This window comes from Penicillium odoratum (assembly GCF_028828045.1).
Source record: "Penicillium odoratum strain IBT 22623 chromosome Unknown utg000008l_segment0_segment0, whole genome shotgun sequence".
Taxonomy (NCBI): domain Eukaryota; kingdom Fungi; phylum Ascomycota; class Eurotiomycetes; order Eurotiales; family Aspergillaceae; genus Penicillium; species Penicillium odoratum.
Genome location: NW_026643150.1, coordinates 639,661 through 654,898, shown reverse-complemented (window position 1 = coordinate 654,898; position 15,238 = coordinate 639,661). Strand labels below are relative to the sequence as shown.

The following is a 15,238-nucleotide window of genomic DNA, read 5'->3' as shown; positions in this document are numbered from 1 at the left end:
TTTAGTCGTCCAAAGTCGCCAACAAAGTAGCTGACGGTGCAAAGAACGTCGTCCCAGTCAAAGGAGTTGAGAAATCCAAAATCCGATCATGTAGACCGGGAGGATCACCGATAAACATTCTCTCCAACATCTTTTCAATCACCCACAACCTTCTTGTATATCCAATGAAATAGGTCCCAAACTCCCCCTTTCCTGGTGACCCAAAGGGCATATTATCCCTTAGAATATCATGCTCATTCCCTTCCTTATCCTCAATAGTATTAAGAGTCTTGTGAGACCTCTGTCCTTCCTCAGCATCATCCAACTCCACATTATCGAACTTGGTCCGTCCAATGATCTTCTCCTGCATCTCCACCGAAAGTCCCTTCCAAGCCTCAAGATCATGTGTATACTTCTGCACAACAATATAACTCCCACCACTTGCCGACGCATCCTCTTCCGCAATAAGCACCGAGTCCGGCACAGCCGGACCAACAGGATTGGCAGTCCCATCTACGAACCCGAGCAGATCACGTACATCAAAGTAGCGAAATCCGACCGTGTCATCAACAACAGACACCGAATCCCCCAATTGATCCATTAACTGGCGCTCGAACTCAAAGCTTAGATCTCGCCGTTCAGCGCGGATGTGGAAGAGAAGATCACCCGGTGTGGAGGGGGCTATGTGTTTGGATCCTTTGATCGGGTTGAAGGGGTGGAGTTCTTTTGGTCGGGGGAGGTTGGTTAGTTTGTCCCAGATGGCGCTGCCTATGCCTACTGTGCAGGCGAATTGGCCGTTTAGGTCGCGGATTGAGACGTTTTTGGCGAGGCCGTCTAGGCCTGCGAGGGTTGAGCGGATGTTGTTGAGGGAGTCAGGTTTGTTGGTTGCTGTTACCACGAGGAAGGTTGCTGAGGAGGTCAATGGTGCGTCGACGCGCTGGGGTTCGATTGGAACTCGGGTGGACATGTTGAATTTGGTGATTATCTGATTAAGTCTTGGATTGAAGTGTCTGGCTTGCTCGAATGCAATTGATGGAGCAGCTAAGGAATATTGACTGACTCTAAACATATTTAGTATCAAAGATGTGTGATTAATGGGTAAAGGTTCTAATGAATATTGTCGAGTTGAAAGCTTCAGTGATGATGTCACGATCGGATAACGCCACATCCAGATGTCGATAAAGTTGGAGATCGTATACTTCCTCAGTGGGGCTCGTGGAAGTAAACCGCCAGATGGCCATTATCGCAGATCGGAATAGCTAAGTTGCATGTCAGGTGTGGGGGGTATAACGTGTGTATAACGTGTGTAATACTTGGGTCTTGCGCTTGTGGAGATGGAATCGGAATTGTAAAAGTTCTAGAAACACCTACATAGTACGGGGGTATAAGTATCCAAGATCGGTTTCAAATCAAGCTAGACACGGCGTGAAGCAATTCTCACGCTCTACAAACAAATGGCTAATACTCGATCTTAGAATTCGGGATCCATTCGCTTTCGCGGAACCCGCTGGTGTAGACATGGTTGAAGTACCCCATTTTACAACATTGTGTCTGTCACTGAATCTGCCCAGTAGATAACAGAACTTAAGAACTGAAAGGCTGCTTCTTCATGCTGCCTGAATAACGAACCAGTAAACACCAGATATAAGGACAAAGGTCCAGACACGCAATACGGAAACGACACGGAAATCAAAGGTGGGTCAGATGACCTGTTCTAATAAATAAATCCTATTTTACTTGTGATCCTAATTCTGCCGTAATACTGGGGCCCGAGCCGCAAATTGCGTGTTAACCCCCTATATCTACGCTTTTATTAGTGTAGAGGCACTTTATTCCTTCTAGCTTAGCTTCAATAGAGGTTTTAATAGGCATAAGATCTTTATATCTACATATATTAGTAAACATAGTATTGGTATATCCCCTCTAAAAGTAAGGATATGGTCTATCTACGGAGTCTGGGTAATAGAAGAAAATTGTACCAATTCCGCATTTTTATTTCTTTAAAGGATGTCAAAACTTTGTCCTAGCAAGATATGCGTGCCTTCTTCTCCCCATAGTAATCGTACTGTGCCCAAAAAAACAAAGCCACTTGATGAAATATGTCATCTGTGAGGATGAAAATCTTTTTTTTGGGTCAGGTCGTGATTTTGGAAAAACGTCGTTGAAAGCAAAACGCAAAGAACCTTTGATTCGAGTGGTGACTGTCTCTCGAGAAGCGCTCATTTTGGCTATTGGCCCAGGTGGTTCATTTGGGTCTTGTTTTGACCATCTCTCGATCACCAGCTCGGATTCCAACACGCGAACAGTCAATGCGACATTGACTGCGTTCGTCGTCCAGTAGTCCATGTCCTCAATGAGTTGCGCTCATCTGTCGGTCAGGGCAAGAAAGGAAAGGGCTATCTGGGTAATTGAGAAACAGACGAAAAATTTATAATCTGTACTCCGAGAGGGATAGAGAAGTGAGAAGGAAGAGAGAGAGAGAGAGAGAGAGAGAGAGAGAGATATCTAGCTAAGAGCAAACGGAGGAAGCTACTTGACCCATAGTCCAATAGAATTTAATAATATCAGCTCCCTAAAGCGACTATTTTTGAACTTCAGAAAGAACCAGTCTCCTGTACTCAGATCCATGTGAACTCTCAATCCCTCTATTACTTGAACACACCCCAGACTTCTTGGATACGCATTGGAAACCCTTTACTCCCACTTGTCTTTCTTTTCATTTCAGTTAGCTGCTTGAGGAGAACCCTTTAGAGAAGAACCTGTTGAACTTTTGGATAATTTGGTAGGAGACTGGGTAGGAGACTGGGTAGGTAAATGATATTTAAGGTAAGCAGGTATAGTAGAAACATTAGTTGTCTAGGCGCCGCGCAAAATGCGCGGCGAAAAACCTCTGGTGTACTGCTATCAGGCCCAATATGAGGTTTGCATTACAAAATTAAAAAGGAAAGAGAAAAGGGTCCACTCCAGACTGGCCGTCCGTGAGATAGTCGGCTGTCCATGGAGTGATTCCTCCATCTAACATGTCCATGAACGCCAAGTCTGATGGATCCCATGCACCACCAATGCCAGGACCAGATGGTGATGACAGGGTATTTAAAGCCAAAGAAGGATCATCCCTACTCTGATTAGGGGGTATATAAAACGGCTTCCCACGAGAGACACTGCTTTCTTGAGAGTTCACTTGCATTTGCTCCTCTGGGTGGCGATATGTCTGTGCTGAAATTTCCACTTCTGGTCTTGATCTTAGTTGAATGTTGGCGGCAGAGCTCGGCGAAGCAGCTTTCTGTGTCGATGGCGAATATGAAGTCGATGATTGGCTGTCTTTTCTATGCAGGGCTGTTCGAGCCATGCGATAAATGGCCAGTGGATTGAGGACGTTCTCCGGAGATGATTGAGCGGGCGGGTCTGGGGAAGCACTGTAATCTGTTAGTTAGAACAGCAATAAGTAATTTTCATTCCACGGCTCAACATACACATCTTCTGTCTCTGGCGCTGGGACATTCCCAGGAGCGTTCAGCGAAATACTAGGCTGGATACCAGCTGCTACCAGCATTTTCACGACCGATACCGACTGTTGAAAAGTCAGTATAGATGTACCTGTACGCTTGGATCAAATCACTACTGACACAATGTTCCGCTGTTGCTACCATGGATCTCATCTGTAGTAATGCGTCGAGATTGCTATGCACCAATGTGAGTGTATCACTCATCTCACTTTGATGAGTATCAGCGGACATTCCGTTCAGCTTCAGATAATGAAGCATGACCTTCGTACTGTCATGTGCGATAATGCAAATCCACGAATCCGCAAGAAATTTGAGACCATATCGTAAGGCTTCGGATATAATTCTGGATACCTCGCACGCATTATCATAACAAACCCTGCGGCAGTGTTGAAGAAATTCCTGCTGGTCAGATGGGAAGTTCAATTCCTTTTGAATGCGAAACAAAGACGGCATGCCAATACGGTACAGATCGACCAAGCTTTGGTGAAAAGTGCACCATAGTAATGTCAAAGCTCCGAGCTGCGAAGACTCCTTTCGCGCATAGATCGATCCAGAGTTCCAAAATAAGCTTTTAGGAAGAGAGCGACGAATTTTTTCAAATTGCGCTGATAACAATTGAAATTCAGAATTTGCCTGCCATGGGGGCTTTGCTGTGTCTAGATGCTTGACATATCTTACTATTTTGTCAGCTTTACGATCGCCATCTAGGAGTGGAGTTTACAAACCGTAGTACTTTCTTTCGGATACTAACCAAACGAATGAAGTACGCTTCGATACCCATGTTTTCGCAAGAACCTGGAGGTACTTGATCGCGAGGTACAAAGCTCAAAGTTTCTCCTTCATCCAGGGTCTCTGTGAGGCATAGAATGCCCAGCGAGAAATTTTGGCTGTGGCATGGAAGTTGAATTTTCAAATCACGGTCTTCAAGTAAAGTGAGTTGGTTAACACCACTGCCCACCCAACTATCGAGCAGATAGCAACTCCACATGAGTCGCCTTCTAGTCTCATTAGTGATCGCAGATGAGTCTGACTTTTGGCAAAGTACGTCTGCAGAGTTTTCCAGATTCAGCTGTAAGGCTTGAGACATTCTTGCTGTCATACCACTCAGCATGAAAGCACTTGCGTAGCTTCCAATCCGAAGATCATGATCATATAGTAAGATCGCAGTCTTAGGTGCCCCGAATAGATTAGTCCAGAGCACCAAGATAATCTTTCTCAACTGCACCCAACAGACTTACCATGAGTTTGTCAACAGACAAATCGTCCATGTCTATAAATATTCCAGCCTTTGCTATTTTGGCCCACTGGTTTCCGGCCGTCAGAATCGCCTCGGGTGGTAAAAAAGAGGTGTAATTAAGCGCGAAGAATCTAAATGAGTATTAGTGATGTTTCGCGAAATTGAGACATTCACCAACTTGGCTCCCAGTGCGCAGATAATATGAAGCAGCGACTCCTGACGACACGAATCCAGATCTTCATCTAAACGTCGCATAAATGATGGCTTGTGTACAAAACCATTGCATCTTAATGGGTGAATATGAGAGAAATATTCTTCAACCAAGACTCTAAGGTTCTCGCCATTTGGAAGCTCCGAAGAGTATAACCTTCAAGAGTTAGATTTCCGAACTTTCCGACATAAAAAAGGGCATACCATGCAAGTGAGCTCGTCATATTATCAAATCCAGAAGAAAACAACGATACTGCTGGATTCTGCATCAAAAATCGTCGGCTTGGCTCGACATCCGCAGACTGCCTTCGTCTCAAGTGTGGTTGTGAAGTTTTGCTTTGCTCATCCCCGCTTTGACGGGACATGTTCATAACACAATCAAAGCCTTTTGCAGCACAGCGAACGCAAATAGATTCACCTGAACATTTTGTCTTTGCAGAACGACACGCTTGACAAGAGTTGGCTACCCTTCGTCGTAAAGTTCCGGCTTGGGTGAATTCTGTATTTCGGCGGTTTCGCGGCCTCCGATACTTCGGACGGGCATTGGGACTGGGAGAAGGTGGACCAGGACAATTCAATTTTAGCCGGTCACACTTGGAGCATGTCGGCCATTTCTCATCACATTTCACTTTTCGAGCTCGACACACTGTACAACCTGTTTCAGATATTAGTGTATGTTAGTTTCCAACACGCATGTCAGAAAACAGTCTAACCTGATCTAGCTCGTCTTGACCCAGAAGTATTCCCTTGCATCGGATCATGTAAAAAATCCCCACTCCGCAACATGACGAGTGCTGGGAAAGCTGAAGAGGAAGAGCGGCTGTCGCGTGGCAGTCGGCTATAAGTGCGGTGGATTACGGCAAAAATGCCTATTCCACAATAGCGGTCCCTCGTGTAAACAAAGAATCACGACCACAGGTGGATTTATTTCCGTTTTTTCACTTGATAATTACGTGGACCGTCTCAATGGCACCATTCTAAGTCTGGTTGACGAACTAGATGTGACCCCGCCTCAACAGATGTCGGCTAACTTGATCCTCGCGTCGCCTGCCCGATCGGGTGGAGTACATAAATCTGGGGGCCCAGGTCTACAGATTGCACAGCTATCTACAGCTTTCTTGATTCTGTTCTTGATCTGGGGTAATCTCACTATGGGAAAATCCTATCTTCAAAATGTGTATGTGATCAGCGGACTGACGACCATCGGTGGCCTTATTCAAGGTTTCGATGTGTCGAGTATGTCTGCTATAATCGGCACTGATGAATACAAGAAGTACTTCAACAAGCCTGATGCAGTTCAGCAAGGCGGAATCACGGCGAGTATGGCAGGTGGTTCTTTGCTAGGATCTCTTGTGTCGTCTTGGACTAGCGACCGGTTTGGCCGTCGCGATTCTCTTTTTATTGCTTGTATCACTTGGCTGATCGGGTCAACATTGATGTGTGCAGTGCAGAATGTTGCGATGCTAATTGTGTCGCGAATCTTGAATGGGTTTGCGGTGGGAATGTTGACCAGTCAAGGTCCCATTCTTATCGCAGAGATCAGTTTGCCTCATCAGCGTGGTCGTTTGCTTTCGTTACAGCAGTGGATGATCACTTGGGGTGTAAGTTCTACCTTTCTATGCGTCAACAGTGCCTTTACTGAAAAAGCTGTTAGATCTTGATCATGTACTTCATTAGCTATGGGGCATCCTTTATGGGAAATAACGGGGTCTTTCGCCTTCCATGGGGCCTCCAAATGATCCCGGCTATGCTGCTGCTCTGCTTTCTTCCCATGATACCCCGATCCCCTCGTTGGCTAGCCTCACAAGATCGATGGGAGGAGGCTACAGACGTTCTTGCTCGGCTGCATGGTAAGGGCAATACTCTTGACCCTATCGTTGTGGCACAGGTCCATGAAATCCGGGAAAAGATCGAGTCAGTCATTCCTTCCCCATTGCATGTTAAGTATTAAACCCACTGACGTCAATTATCAGACTGGAGCGGCAATACCGGAGCACGTCATGGCTTGAATTGTTCAACAAGCGCAACATAATTCGAGTCCATTGCGCTATCTTCACACACGTATGGTCTCAGATGACTGGAACCAATGCAATGATGTACTACATTGTCTATATTTTCCAGGTACGTTTTCTCAGACTTTCACGCAGCTACATCAATCCAAATTGATATCTGACAAATTCATAGATGGCTGGCCTAACTGGGAATGCCACACTTCTTTCGGCCTCTATCCAGTACATCATCAACGTTGTCATGACACTTCCCGCTCTCATATTTATTGATCGTCTGCCCCGACGTCGCCTATTTATATTTGGAGCACTCGCAATGGGCTCTTTCCAATTCATTCAAGCAGGGCTCGTGTCCTCTTTTGGTCACAACGTGCCAGGCGGCTTGAAGGGATCACCGACTGTAACATGGAAAGTCACCAACTCCAAGGCCTCGAAAGCAATCATTGCGTGCTCTTATCTTTTTATTGCATCCTACGCACCTACATGGGGGTATGTAAAGCTCCACACTGCCTACACATCGAACATTTGCTAATATGCCTTTGCTTTAGTCCTCTTGGCTGGTCAGTCTACAGAGTTACTAATATCCTATACTAGTTCAGGGTTACTGACGTTTATATAGGACCTATCCACCTGAGATCATCCCACTATACATCCGTAGCAAAGCAGTATCTTTGGCGACTTTCTTCAACTGGGGTTGCAACTTCGCGCTGACCTTCTTCACGCCCCCGGCGTTCGAACACATCCAGTGGAAAGTAAGTGTTCTTTTCCTTCCCACTTGACCTAGTACTCACGGCTTATAGATATATTGTGTATTCGGCACATTTTGCTTTGCCGCTGCGATCCACGTGTTTTTTCTGTTCCAGGAGACATGTGGCAAGTCCCTGGAAGAGATTGATATCATCTTCGAAAAAGAGAGTATTTGGGCTTTCAAGGCTAAACAAGAGCCTAGTCGATTGGCTGCTGATATTGAGCAAGCGAAGGAGGATCTAAGTATTGGAAAAGTAGGGGCATACCATGCTAAGCAGGCAGAGTCGTGATTGCTTGGCATTATATCCGCTTTAATTAATGATGATCCGGTAGCTACTCAGCGAGGATTATAAGCCTTTTGTAATGAAATATCAAGAGCTATTCTTTGTGATTCATACATGACTTATAACGTCACAAAGGCATGTCCTTTCGGATTGATAGGACCGGCAATAAGACGGATTTAAGGGTTTAAGGTGAGTGGGTCCTATGGGTCCCGGTGTCAGCAATCCGCATATCGGGACTCTTCCAACTGCTGGGGCGTCAGTATTTTGCATAATGGGACTCTTTTCCTGTCTGAGATGCTTCGTTTCCCGAATGATCACGAATCCCGAGCCAAGTTCGAAATGCCAGCCTCTCAACAAAACTTCATTGACCCTTCTGGAATGCCTATCCCACTAGCGCAATCGGAACTATCACCGGCAGACAATTGGCAGGGTCTGGCGGATGCCAAGGAACGCAGAAAAAGGCAGAACCGAATAAACCAACGACGACACCGTACGTGATTCCCATTTCGTAATGCAGTCAATATCTTAACCTTGATTGGTATGTAGGCGAGGCCAAAAGAAAGAAGCATGTAGCCAAACAAATCACTTCTATTACAGCCGGACATTTAGGTCTGGTAGCGCAGACTGTCGACCTTCAAACTTCACACCAATCACCATCAATTACAGAACTGGCAATTCTGGATGCAGCATCCATCCCCCAATCCAACAATCCATACCCAAGTCCAGAGACTCCATCCCGCACAGACCAGGACTTCTCCCCAGAGTCCCCACAAATGATGACCCTCTGGTTCACGATGCCATGTCCCAAAAAGCGAGCGGCATTACTGGAGCAACTGGCTACATACCACAATAGCTACACCATGAATTGCCCCTTATCCAACCACCTCCTCACGCTAACAAAAACGAATGTCCACCGTGCCTTCGTGGCTAACATGGCATCTCTGGGAATTACCTGGGAATGGATGGAAGAGGATTCAATATCCCCATTTAGCATCCCCGGGCCAGCCGAGAAGTTACTACCGGTGCAGAAAAATCTTCACCCGACAGCTCTTCAGCGAAGTACAGTGCATCATACTTGGATTGATCTGTTTCCTTGTCCTCTTATGCGAGATAATCTAGTGAGGGCGGGGAATGACTGGGACGATGAAGAGCTATGCACTGATATCATGGGGTTTTGGAATGGGAATTCACCGGATCCCCATGGTCTAATTGTTTGGGGGGATCCTGCAGAGCTTTCGAATTGGGAACTTCAACCGGGATTCGTGAAGAAATGGGGGTGGGTTATACGGGGGTGTGATGACATTATACACTCCACGAATAAGTGGAGGGCAAAGAGAGGAGAGCGGCCACTATTTTCGACGTCGTTTCTTTTATCTGCTTAATTTACGAAGAGCTCTTTATTTGAAGTGTATACGGATTCTGACTCTTTAAGCACAAAATGAGGTCCGAGGATTACTTGTAGCAGATACCTAGTAGAGATAAGGGCGATTCCAATACGCACAGTCCATATGATGGGCCTGTCTACGATTATCAGTCGGATGTTATATACAGTGAAGCTTGAGATTCTTAGATGGATATGTATCTCCTAAATATATGCAGTATATCGAAGTAGAACGGAGAGAGAGATATAGACAAAACTGGAAGGCAGAGAACGGATCTACCTAACACCCGAAGTGTGATGAGAACGCCCGAAATATGGCCAAAAGACCGAAGCAAAACTGAAACCCCCTCCCCCCCAGTTTCTTCTGCTATGTAGTTTCTTAATGATATATGACCGCCGATGAACTCCAATAAATATTCAGAAATATTCGAAAATGAATCATACAGATCATGTCTCGCCCCAGGCACCGAGTCCAGCTCCGACACCAATAGCACTGCTACTCTCAACACTACCACCAATGTCCCAATAGTTACGACTTGAGCCCGTGAGGGTGCGGCGACTAGAGATAGCAGAGATCTTCGCGCTTTGACTCGCACAGCTCGAGCTGGGGCGACGAAGATGAGGTCGGAGTAAGGGGGAGGAAACACCCACGGGCCCTGTCACACCGGAATACTGAGAGGGCCGACGCTGTGTTTGGGAGCGGGAATGAGCCCGCGCAACAAGAGGATGATGGTGACGAATCATAGCTGCGCGGCGGGAGGCATCTTGTGTGTTGCGGGGAGAAGGGGTTGAGGTATATTTGTCATTTGGCATGTATCCTCGGCGAGTGAAGCGAGTGCGAAGGTAGCGGAAGACCATCATGGCGTCTAGGCCATGTTCCCAGTATTCTTGTTCTTGCTGCACTCGGGCAGCTTCTGAGACCGGGTCTACTGAAGGGTCGTCTTCCTCAATGCCCCATTGAGCCTCGTGTTCTCGATTTGCTTCGCGAAGAGTAGGGATGAATTGTGGTGATGGCATGGAGTTATCGAGATCCGTGGCAGATGTTGAGTCTGCGTGCTCAGTAGGCTTTTGAGAGAGCTCGCTTTCAGCTAAACGGTTGAGCGACATGCCTGCATATTGACTTGTGATATCCTTGGTCATTTGGTAGTATGTTGTAAATGCACCCGGATGTTCACACAGCTGATGCACTAAAACTCCAAGCTCATGTGCGATGCGTTGGAGTACTTGGCTCTGCCACATTGGCGAGTCCGAGTGATCTGGATCTGGTTCACAGGCCAGAACACTTTCCATGTCGAGCTCCCCAGACCGTTCTGTTTCTTCTAGCCCTTCGGGTAATGACTCGCCAAAGATGACAGAGAGCAAGGAGTCATCGATGCCAATCAAATCCCGAATCACCTTCCTAGTGATACGTCGCCAGAATGACTCATCTGTCTCTGGGTCTGCCTCCGGGTCTGCCTCCGGGTCTGCCTCTGGGTCTGCTTCTGATTTAGACACCGCATCTGTCAATTTCCCTGTAATGCGGGCAGGCGATATTTGCTCGACAGCATCAGGGATACTTGATCCGCTGACACGGCTGTTCCGCCGCCGAGTCTGGCGTTCGATCTCCTGCAGCAAGGCCCGACTCTGATCCATTCTCCACTGCTCGATCCGCTGCCAGCGCTCTCGTTCAACATTTGCCTCTCCCTCATCAACAGTATCCAGATGCCGCTGGACACTCGTCCGCCGACGGGGCTGAGGGGAGGCATACTGGCGTCGTTGAGGATTATACTGCTCATGTAACCAGAGCTGTTCCTGAGCTAACTGGCTCGACGCCTGAAAGCTACCTAAGCCATCGTGAGCCGGGAGCAAGGCCGGTGGACCATGATCCACCCGTGCGGGGGATGTGGGGGAGAGTGATGGGGCACGAAACGCATTCAGCCCATCATCCAAGCTATCCAGCTCGGTACCATCTTCGTCCAGATGATCATCTAAGGCCTCGTCATCTGCATCACCCTCGAGTCCAGCAGCGGATCGAGTTGCGGTACCAAATGAGCCAAAGTCACTTAGTCGAGAGGCTCCTGCTGTCTGTGTACGGTCGGTGGAGGTCGTGTTTGTATGGGCGGTCGGGGAGAACAGCACCCATTGTGTGGTGTCGTCATCTTGTTGTTCCGGGGGAGAGGATATTATATCGAGAGGAGGAGGGGGTTGCGGAGTCGAGTATGAGGTTCTTCTGCGAGGGGCCTGGGAAGGGACACGGAATGCCATCGTTGCCTCGGGCAGGCACAGGACCAGATAAGGCTTCAAAGATTCCTAGATTATGTGGATCTTCCCCGCAACAAAGAACCGCAGAAGCGGTCAGAAGCGGAGAGTCCGTTAAGAATATATGAACACTCAAGGGATCGATATGTATAGATGGGGTGTGAAATCCTGAAAGTAAAGAATAGAGAAATCGTGTTGCTTGGGTATGATGATGCGTTGATAACGATAAGGCGGTGGAGCCGGATCTTCCCAAATGGCGTATCGGGCCACTTTCGGAATCTATACAGACGGTGTACACGCGTTTGTTTTCACGAAAACCAGATTCCTCGGAGATAAAGAAAAAGAAGAAATCTTTCAGTAGACACTGAGAGACTGCGGGAAAATAGGAAAATCTGTTGGGCGCACCGTCAGCTCAGCCTACGCGATATGTACGCTTAGCGCTATGTGACTGCTCGCGTGTGATTTCCCCAGCAGAACAGACGATTTCAGTCCGAACAACCCCCTGACAGACTAACTTTTACCGAACTCCAGTAGCGTAATACTGGAATCAAGCTAAGGTAATAAACAAGTTAAGTGCCTGACGTGGAAGTGGCGAAAGTGATCGACAAACACCCGTCATTTTACGGTCTGACCAACAGGATAAATGCAAGGATAGCGCTGATCGCCCATATCCATCCAAGTGGGATCTCTGGATCTACCCCTACATGTCTGGAACCAGTAGATACGCATAGTATGATCGCTTATTTGGGGTATATACAAGATAGAGCATGGCAGGATGTTCCGACCAGGAAAAACATGGTTTCACTGGCCAGCAAGGGCCTCGCCAACCCAGTCCATCTGTACGGCGCTCACACCCCGCGCGTAACTGCGGTTCGTGAACACAAATTCGTTATACATGATGGCCTCGACCTTTTTGCCGAATAAGACGCTCGAGGGGTGGATCGCAACAGTCTGGTTGCCGACCACCGTACGATAGCTCCCGTCGGGCACAAGACGAGCGGTGTTTGTCGCAAAGCCACAGAGGAAGCTCTGCAAGATATGCACCGGCGACGGATCATAATGTTGGTTGATTTGGTCATCACGAGGTAAGAGTTTTGCTTGGCGGCATTGGGTCCGTAGTTGTTTCCGAACATCCTAATCATTATCAGCTTGGCTATTCAAAAATTCGTAAACGCGATAGAAACGTACCATGACGGACTGCATCGCACGATGCGACACCAGGTGCCGCTCGGCCCACGCCTTTCGGTCAGCATTCTCACCCGCATAGGCCCGAACCGTTGACAGCATCGTCATATGATCTCCTTCGCGTCGATAAAGATCCCGACGGGCGATCTCGGCTGCTTCCTTCTTTTCCTCAGAGGTAGTGTTCAGGAAGATGTTTTCCACACTGAGACAAGAGATAATGTCAATCACATCAATCAAACATTCAGCGCCGTTTTCCGACGCCGCCAACAAGACTCGTCCAAGGGTGGGAGTCAGGGGCAGCTTGGCGATCTTCAAGCCGACCTCACTGATACCACCGGACTCGTTCAACGCGTCAATATTTAGCAAGTGGAGCAGGGCCTTCTCCAGTGCCTCACGCGGTGGCAGTGTCAAAAAGGGGAATCGGGCAATGTCGTCGACACCACGAGCCTTCATATTGAGGAGTGCCTGACTCAAATCACATCGGAGGATCTCGGGGGTATTAGTTTCGTCAAGTTTCAGGTAGTCACTCTCGGTGTACAGGCGGAAACACTGGCCGGGTGCTTCACGACCAGCACGACCCTTTCGCTGGATGGCGGCGGATTTGGAGATGGGTTTCACTAGCAGGGAATCCAGGCCAAGCCGGGTGCGGAATTGTTTGACCTTGGCCTTGCCGCAATCCACGACATATCGCACTCCAGACACCGTCACGGATGTTTCAGCGATGTTAGTTGCCAGGATAACTTTACGAGTCCGGGGTGGTGCAGGAGCAAAGACTCGCTGTTGGGCAGCTTGAGGAAGGGCTGCAAAGAGCGGGAGGACTTGAATCCGTGGTAGATTGGGATCCATTCCGGTGGCATATTCATTGACCAGGTTCTCCAGAGCTTCCACCGTCTCTTGACCAGTCAAGAAGACAAGAATGTCACCAGGCATCGGCTCCTTGTAGTGGATCTGAAAGATGACCTTGAGAGCTGCATCAACGTAGTCATGGACGGGCTCTGGTGCGTATATAGTTTTCACAGGAAATTGTCGACCCTTGATGTGACAGACTGAGATCTGCTTAGAGCTCTCGTCATCTTTCTGCCCTTCCGTGGCATTTTTGGTCCCGTTCTGGAGTTGGAGCTGGTCTTTGAATCCTTCCTGGAAGAAGCCAAGTAGACTCTCCATATCTGCTGTAGCACTCATGACCACCACTTTCAAGGGGACTCCCCCACGGCCTTCCCGCTTCCCAGACACCAAGTTCCGCAAGAACCCCGTAGTTAGATCAACATTGACACCGCGTTCGTGAACCTCATCTACTACAATCGCGCTGTACTTAGTAAGCCACGGGTCATGCAACATTTCTTGCAGAAGCATTCCTTCAGTCAAGTATTTGACCCGGGTACTCGGCGAAGTGGATGTATCGAATCGTACCGAGTAACCGACCTTACTCGCTGGCGATGATGATCCAAGTGGTGTTCCCATCTCCTCTGCCACACGGCGGGCCAGAGAGATAGCGGCCACTCGTCGCGGCTGTGTGATCGCAATACAACCACCAACCATCATCGATTTGACTGATCCATCCTTCTGCGGTACCTTGGCTGGTGTCGGCCGGCACCAGAATTCGTTCACCAGGAACTGGGGGATCTGGGTACTCTTTCCGCTACCAGTCTCACCGACCAAAAGCATAACATCCTGTTCACGAAGATTTTCCCGGATCTCGTTTGCATGGGCGAAAATTGGGAGTTTCTTTCGTATTTCGTAGAGAGCATTGGCTTTTTCGCGGAGAGATGTGAAATTGGTCTTGGGATCGATGAAGGATTTAGGCTTGTGTTTGGGCTTCCCATTGAGCGCGCTCTTATTTAATGGTGCTTGAGAGATATCTGTTACTTTCGCTTCCGGTTCGGGTTCCTCCTGGAATGCAGGGGCAGGAGTGGGCTTCGTTTGAATGGATTCATGATCGCGAGGCGGTTGGGGTTCGGACTCGTCGCGCTTCCGTTTGTTAGCCCGCTTCTTCTTCCGGGCAGTTTCTTCAGTGGTGGGAGGCGCGGTGAGTGAAATCTGCTTAGGAGCAGACTCCTCACCACCAAAATGAGTGTGGACTTTTTCGGGCATTGTGAATGGGGCGTCAACACTAAAGTGACACCGCTAATCATATCCCGAAAATTTTCTCTTATCGATAAGGAGATACGTTATCTTATCTGAATCATTTCTATAAGCATATGGAAGATTTATGGATTAGTCACTAAGTAGGATTTGTCACTCAACTCATCTTCCACGAATATATTTCTATAATCAGTTAATTGCATTCCACTATCCTGCATATGATCCGATACAGTAAAGGTTGCCTCGTTACCCCCACCTAGATAGATCAGTCGGTGGATGTATGGACAAGTGGAGAATGTCAAACCTTGTACCTAACAGCTTCGATCAGTTCATTGTCCGCACAATCACAAGTTCACAGCCAATGAACCACATTGTTTAATAGT

At 47.9% G+C, this 15,238-nt stretch overlaps 6 protein-coding genes across 6 annotated transcripts; 2 read left to right on the top strand and 4 right to left on the bottom strand.

Annotated features, from left to right (window-relative positions):
• Nucleotide 1: 1 nt before the first annotated feature.
• Nucleotides 2–946, bottom strand: N7520_010470 (Dyp-type peroxidase; the record flags this gene model as incomplete). The annotated part of the gene is made up of 1 exon (XM_057144403.1): nucleotides 2–946. One exon carries the CDS (start codon nucleotides 944–946, stop codon nucleotides 2–4), a length of 945 nt encoding a protein of 314 aa, XP_056990157.1.
• A 2,359-nt stretch (nucleotides 947–3,305) lies between these two features.
• N7520_010469 (fungal specific transcription factor domain-containing protein) lies at nucleotides 3,306–5,088 on the bottom strand (the record flags this gene model as incomplete). Its single annotated transcript, XM_057144402.1, has 6 exons — nucleotides 3,306–3,402; nucleotides 3,453–3,550; nucleotides 3,606–4,158; nucleotides 4,211–4,653; nucleotides 4,724–4,853; nucleotides 4,901–5,088. Coding segments are annotated over 6 exons (1,509 nt in total), but the record flags the coding sequence as incomplete, so codon positions are not given.
• An 863-nt stretch (nucleotides 5,089–5,951) lies between these two features.
• N7520_010468 (sugar porter family MFS transporter) lies at nucleotides 5,952–7,975 on the top strand (the record flags this gene model as incomplete). Its single annotated transcript, XM_057144401.1, has 7 exons — nucleotides 5,952–6,533; nucleotides 6,587–6,846; nucleotides 6,906–7,053; nucleotides 7,117–7,427; nucleotides 7,487–7,498; nucleotides 7,558–7,690; nucleotides 7,739–7,975. The coding sequence occupies 7 exons, from the start codon at nucleotides 5,952–5,954 to the stop codon at nucleotides 7,973–7,975; spliced, it is 1,683 nt and encodes a 560-aa protein (XP_056990155.1).
• Nucleotides 7,976–8,308: 333 nt separating this feature from the next.
• N7520_010467 (bZIP transcription factor) lies at nucleotides 8,309–9,351 on the top strand (the record flags this gene model as incomplete). The annotated part of the gene is made up of 2 exons (XM_057144400.1): nucleotides 8,309–8,459; nucleotides 8,516–9,351. 2 exons carry the CDS (start codon nucleotides 8,309–8,311, stop codon nucleotides 9,349–9,351), a joined length of 987 nt encoding a protein of 328 aa, XP_056990154.1.
• Nucleotides 9,352–9,797: 446 nt separating this feature from the next.
• On the bottom strand, nucleotides 9,798–11,594 carry N7520_010466 (uncharacterized protein; the record flags this gene model as incomplete). Its single annotated transcript, XM_057144399.1, has 1 exon — nucleotides 9,798–11,594. One exon carries the CDS (start codon nucleotides 11,592–11,594, stop codon nucleotides 9,798–9,800), a length of 1,797 nt encoding a protein of 598 aa, XP_056990153.1.
• Nucleotides 11,595–12,389: 795 nt separating this feature from the next.
• On the bottom strand, nucleotides 12,390–14,864 carry N7520_010465 (putative ATP-dependent RNA helicase (Hrh1); the record flags this gene model as incomplete). Its single annotated transcript, XM_057144398.1, has 2 exons — nucleotides 12,390–12,722; nucleotides 12,777–14,864. 2 exons carry the CDS (start codon nucleotides 14,862–14,864, stop codon nucleotides 12,390–12,392), a joined length of 2,421 nt encoding a protein of 806 aa, XP_056990152.1.
• Nucleotides 14,865–15,238: the final 374 nt, after the last annotated feature.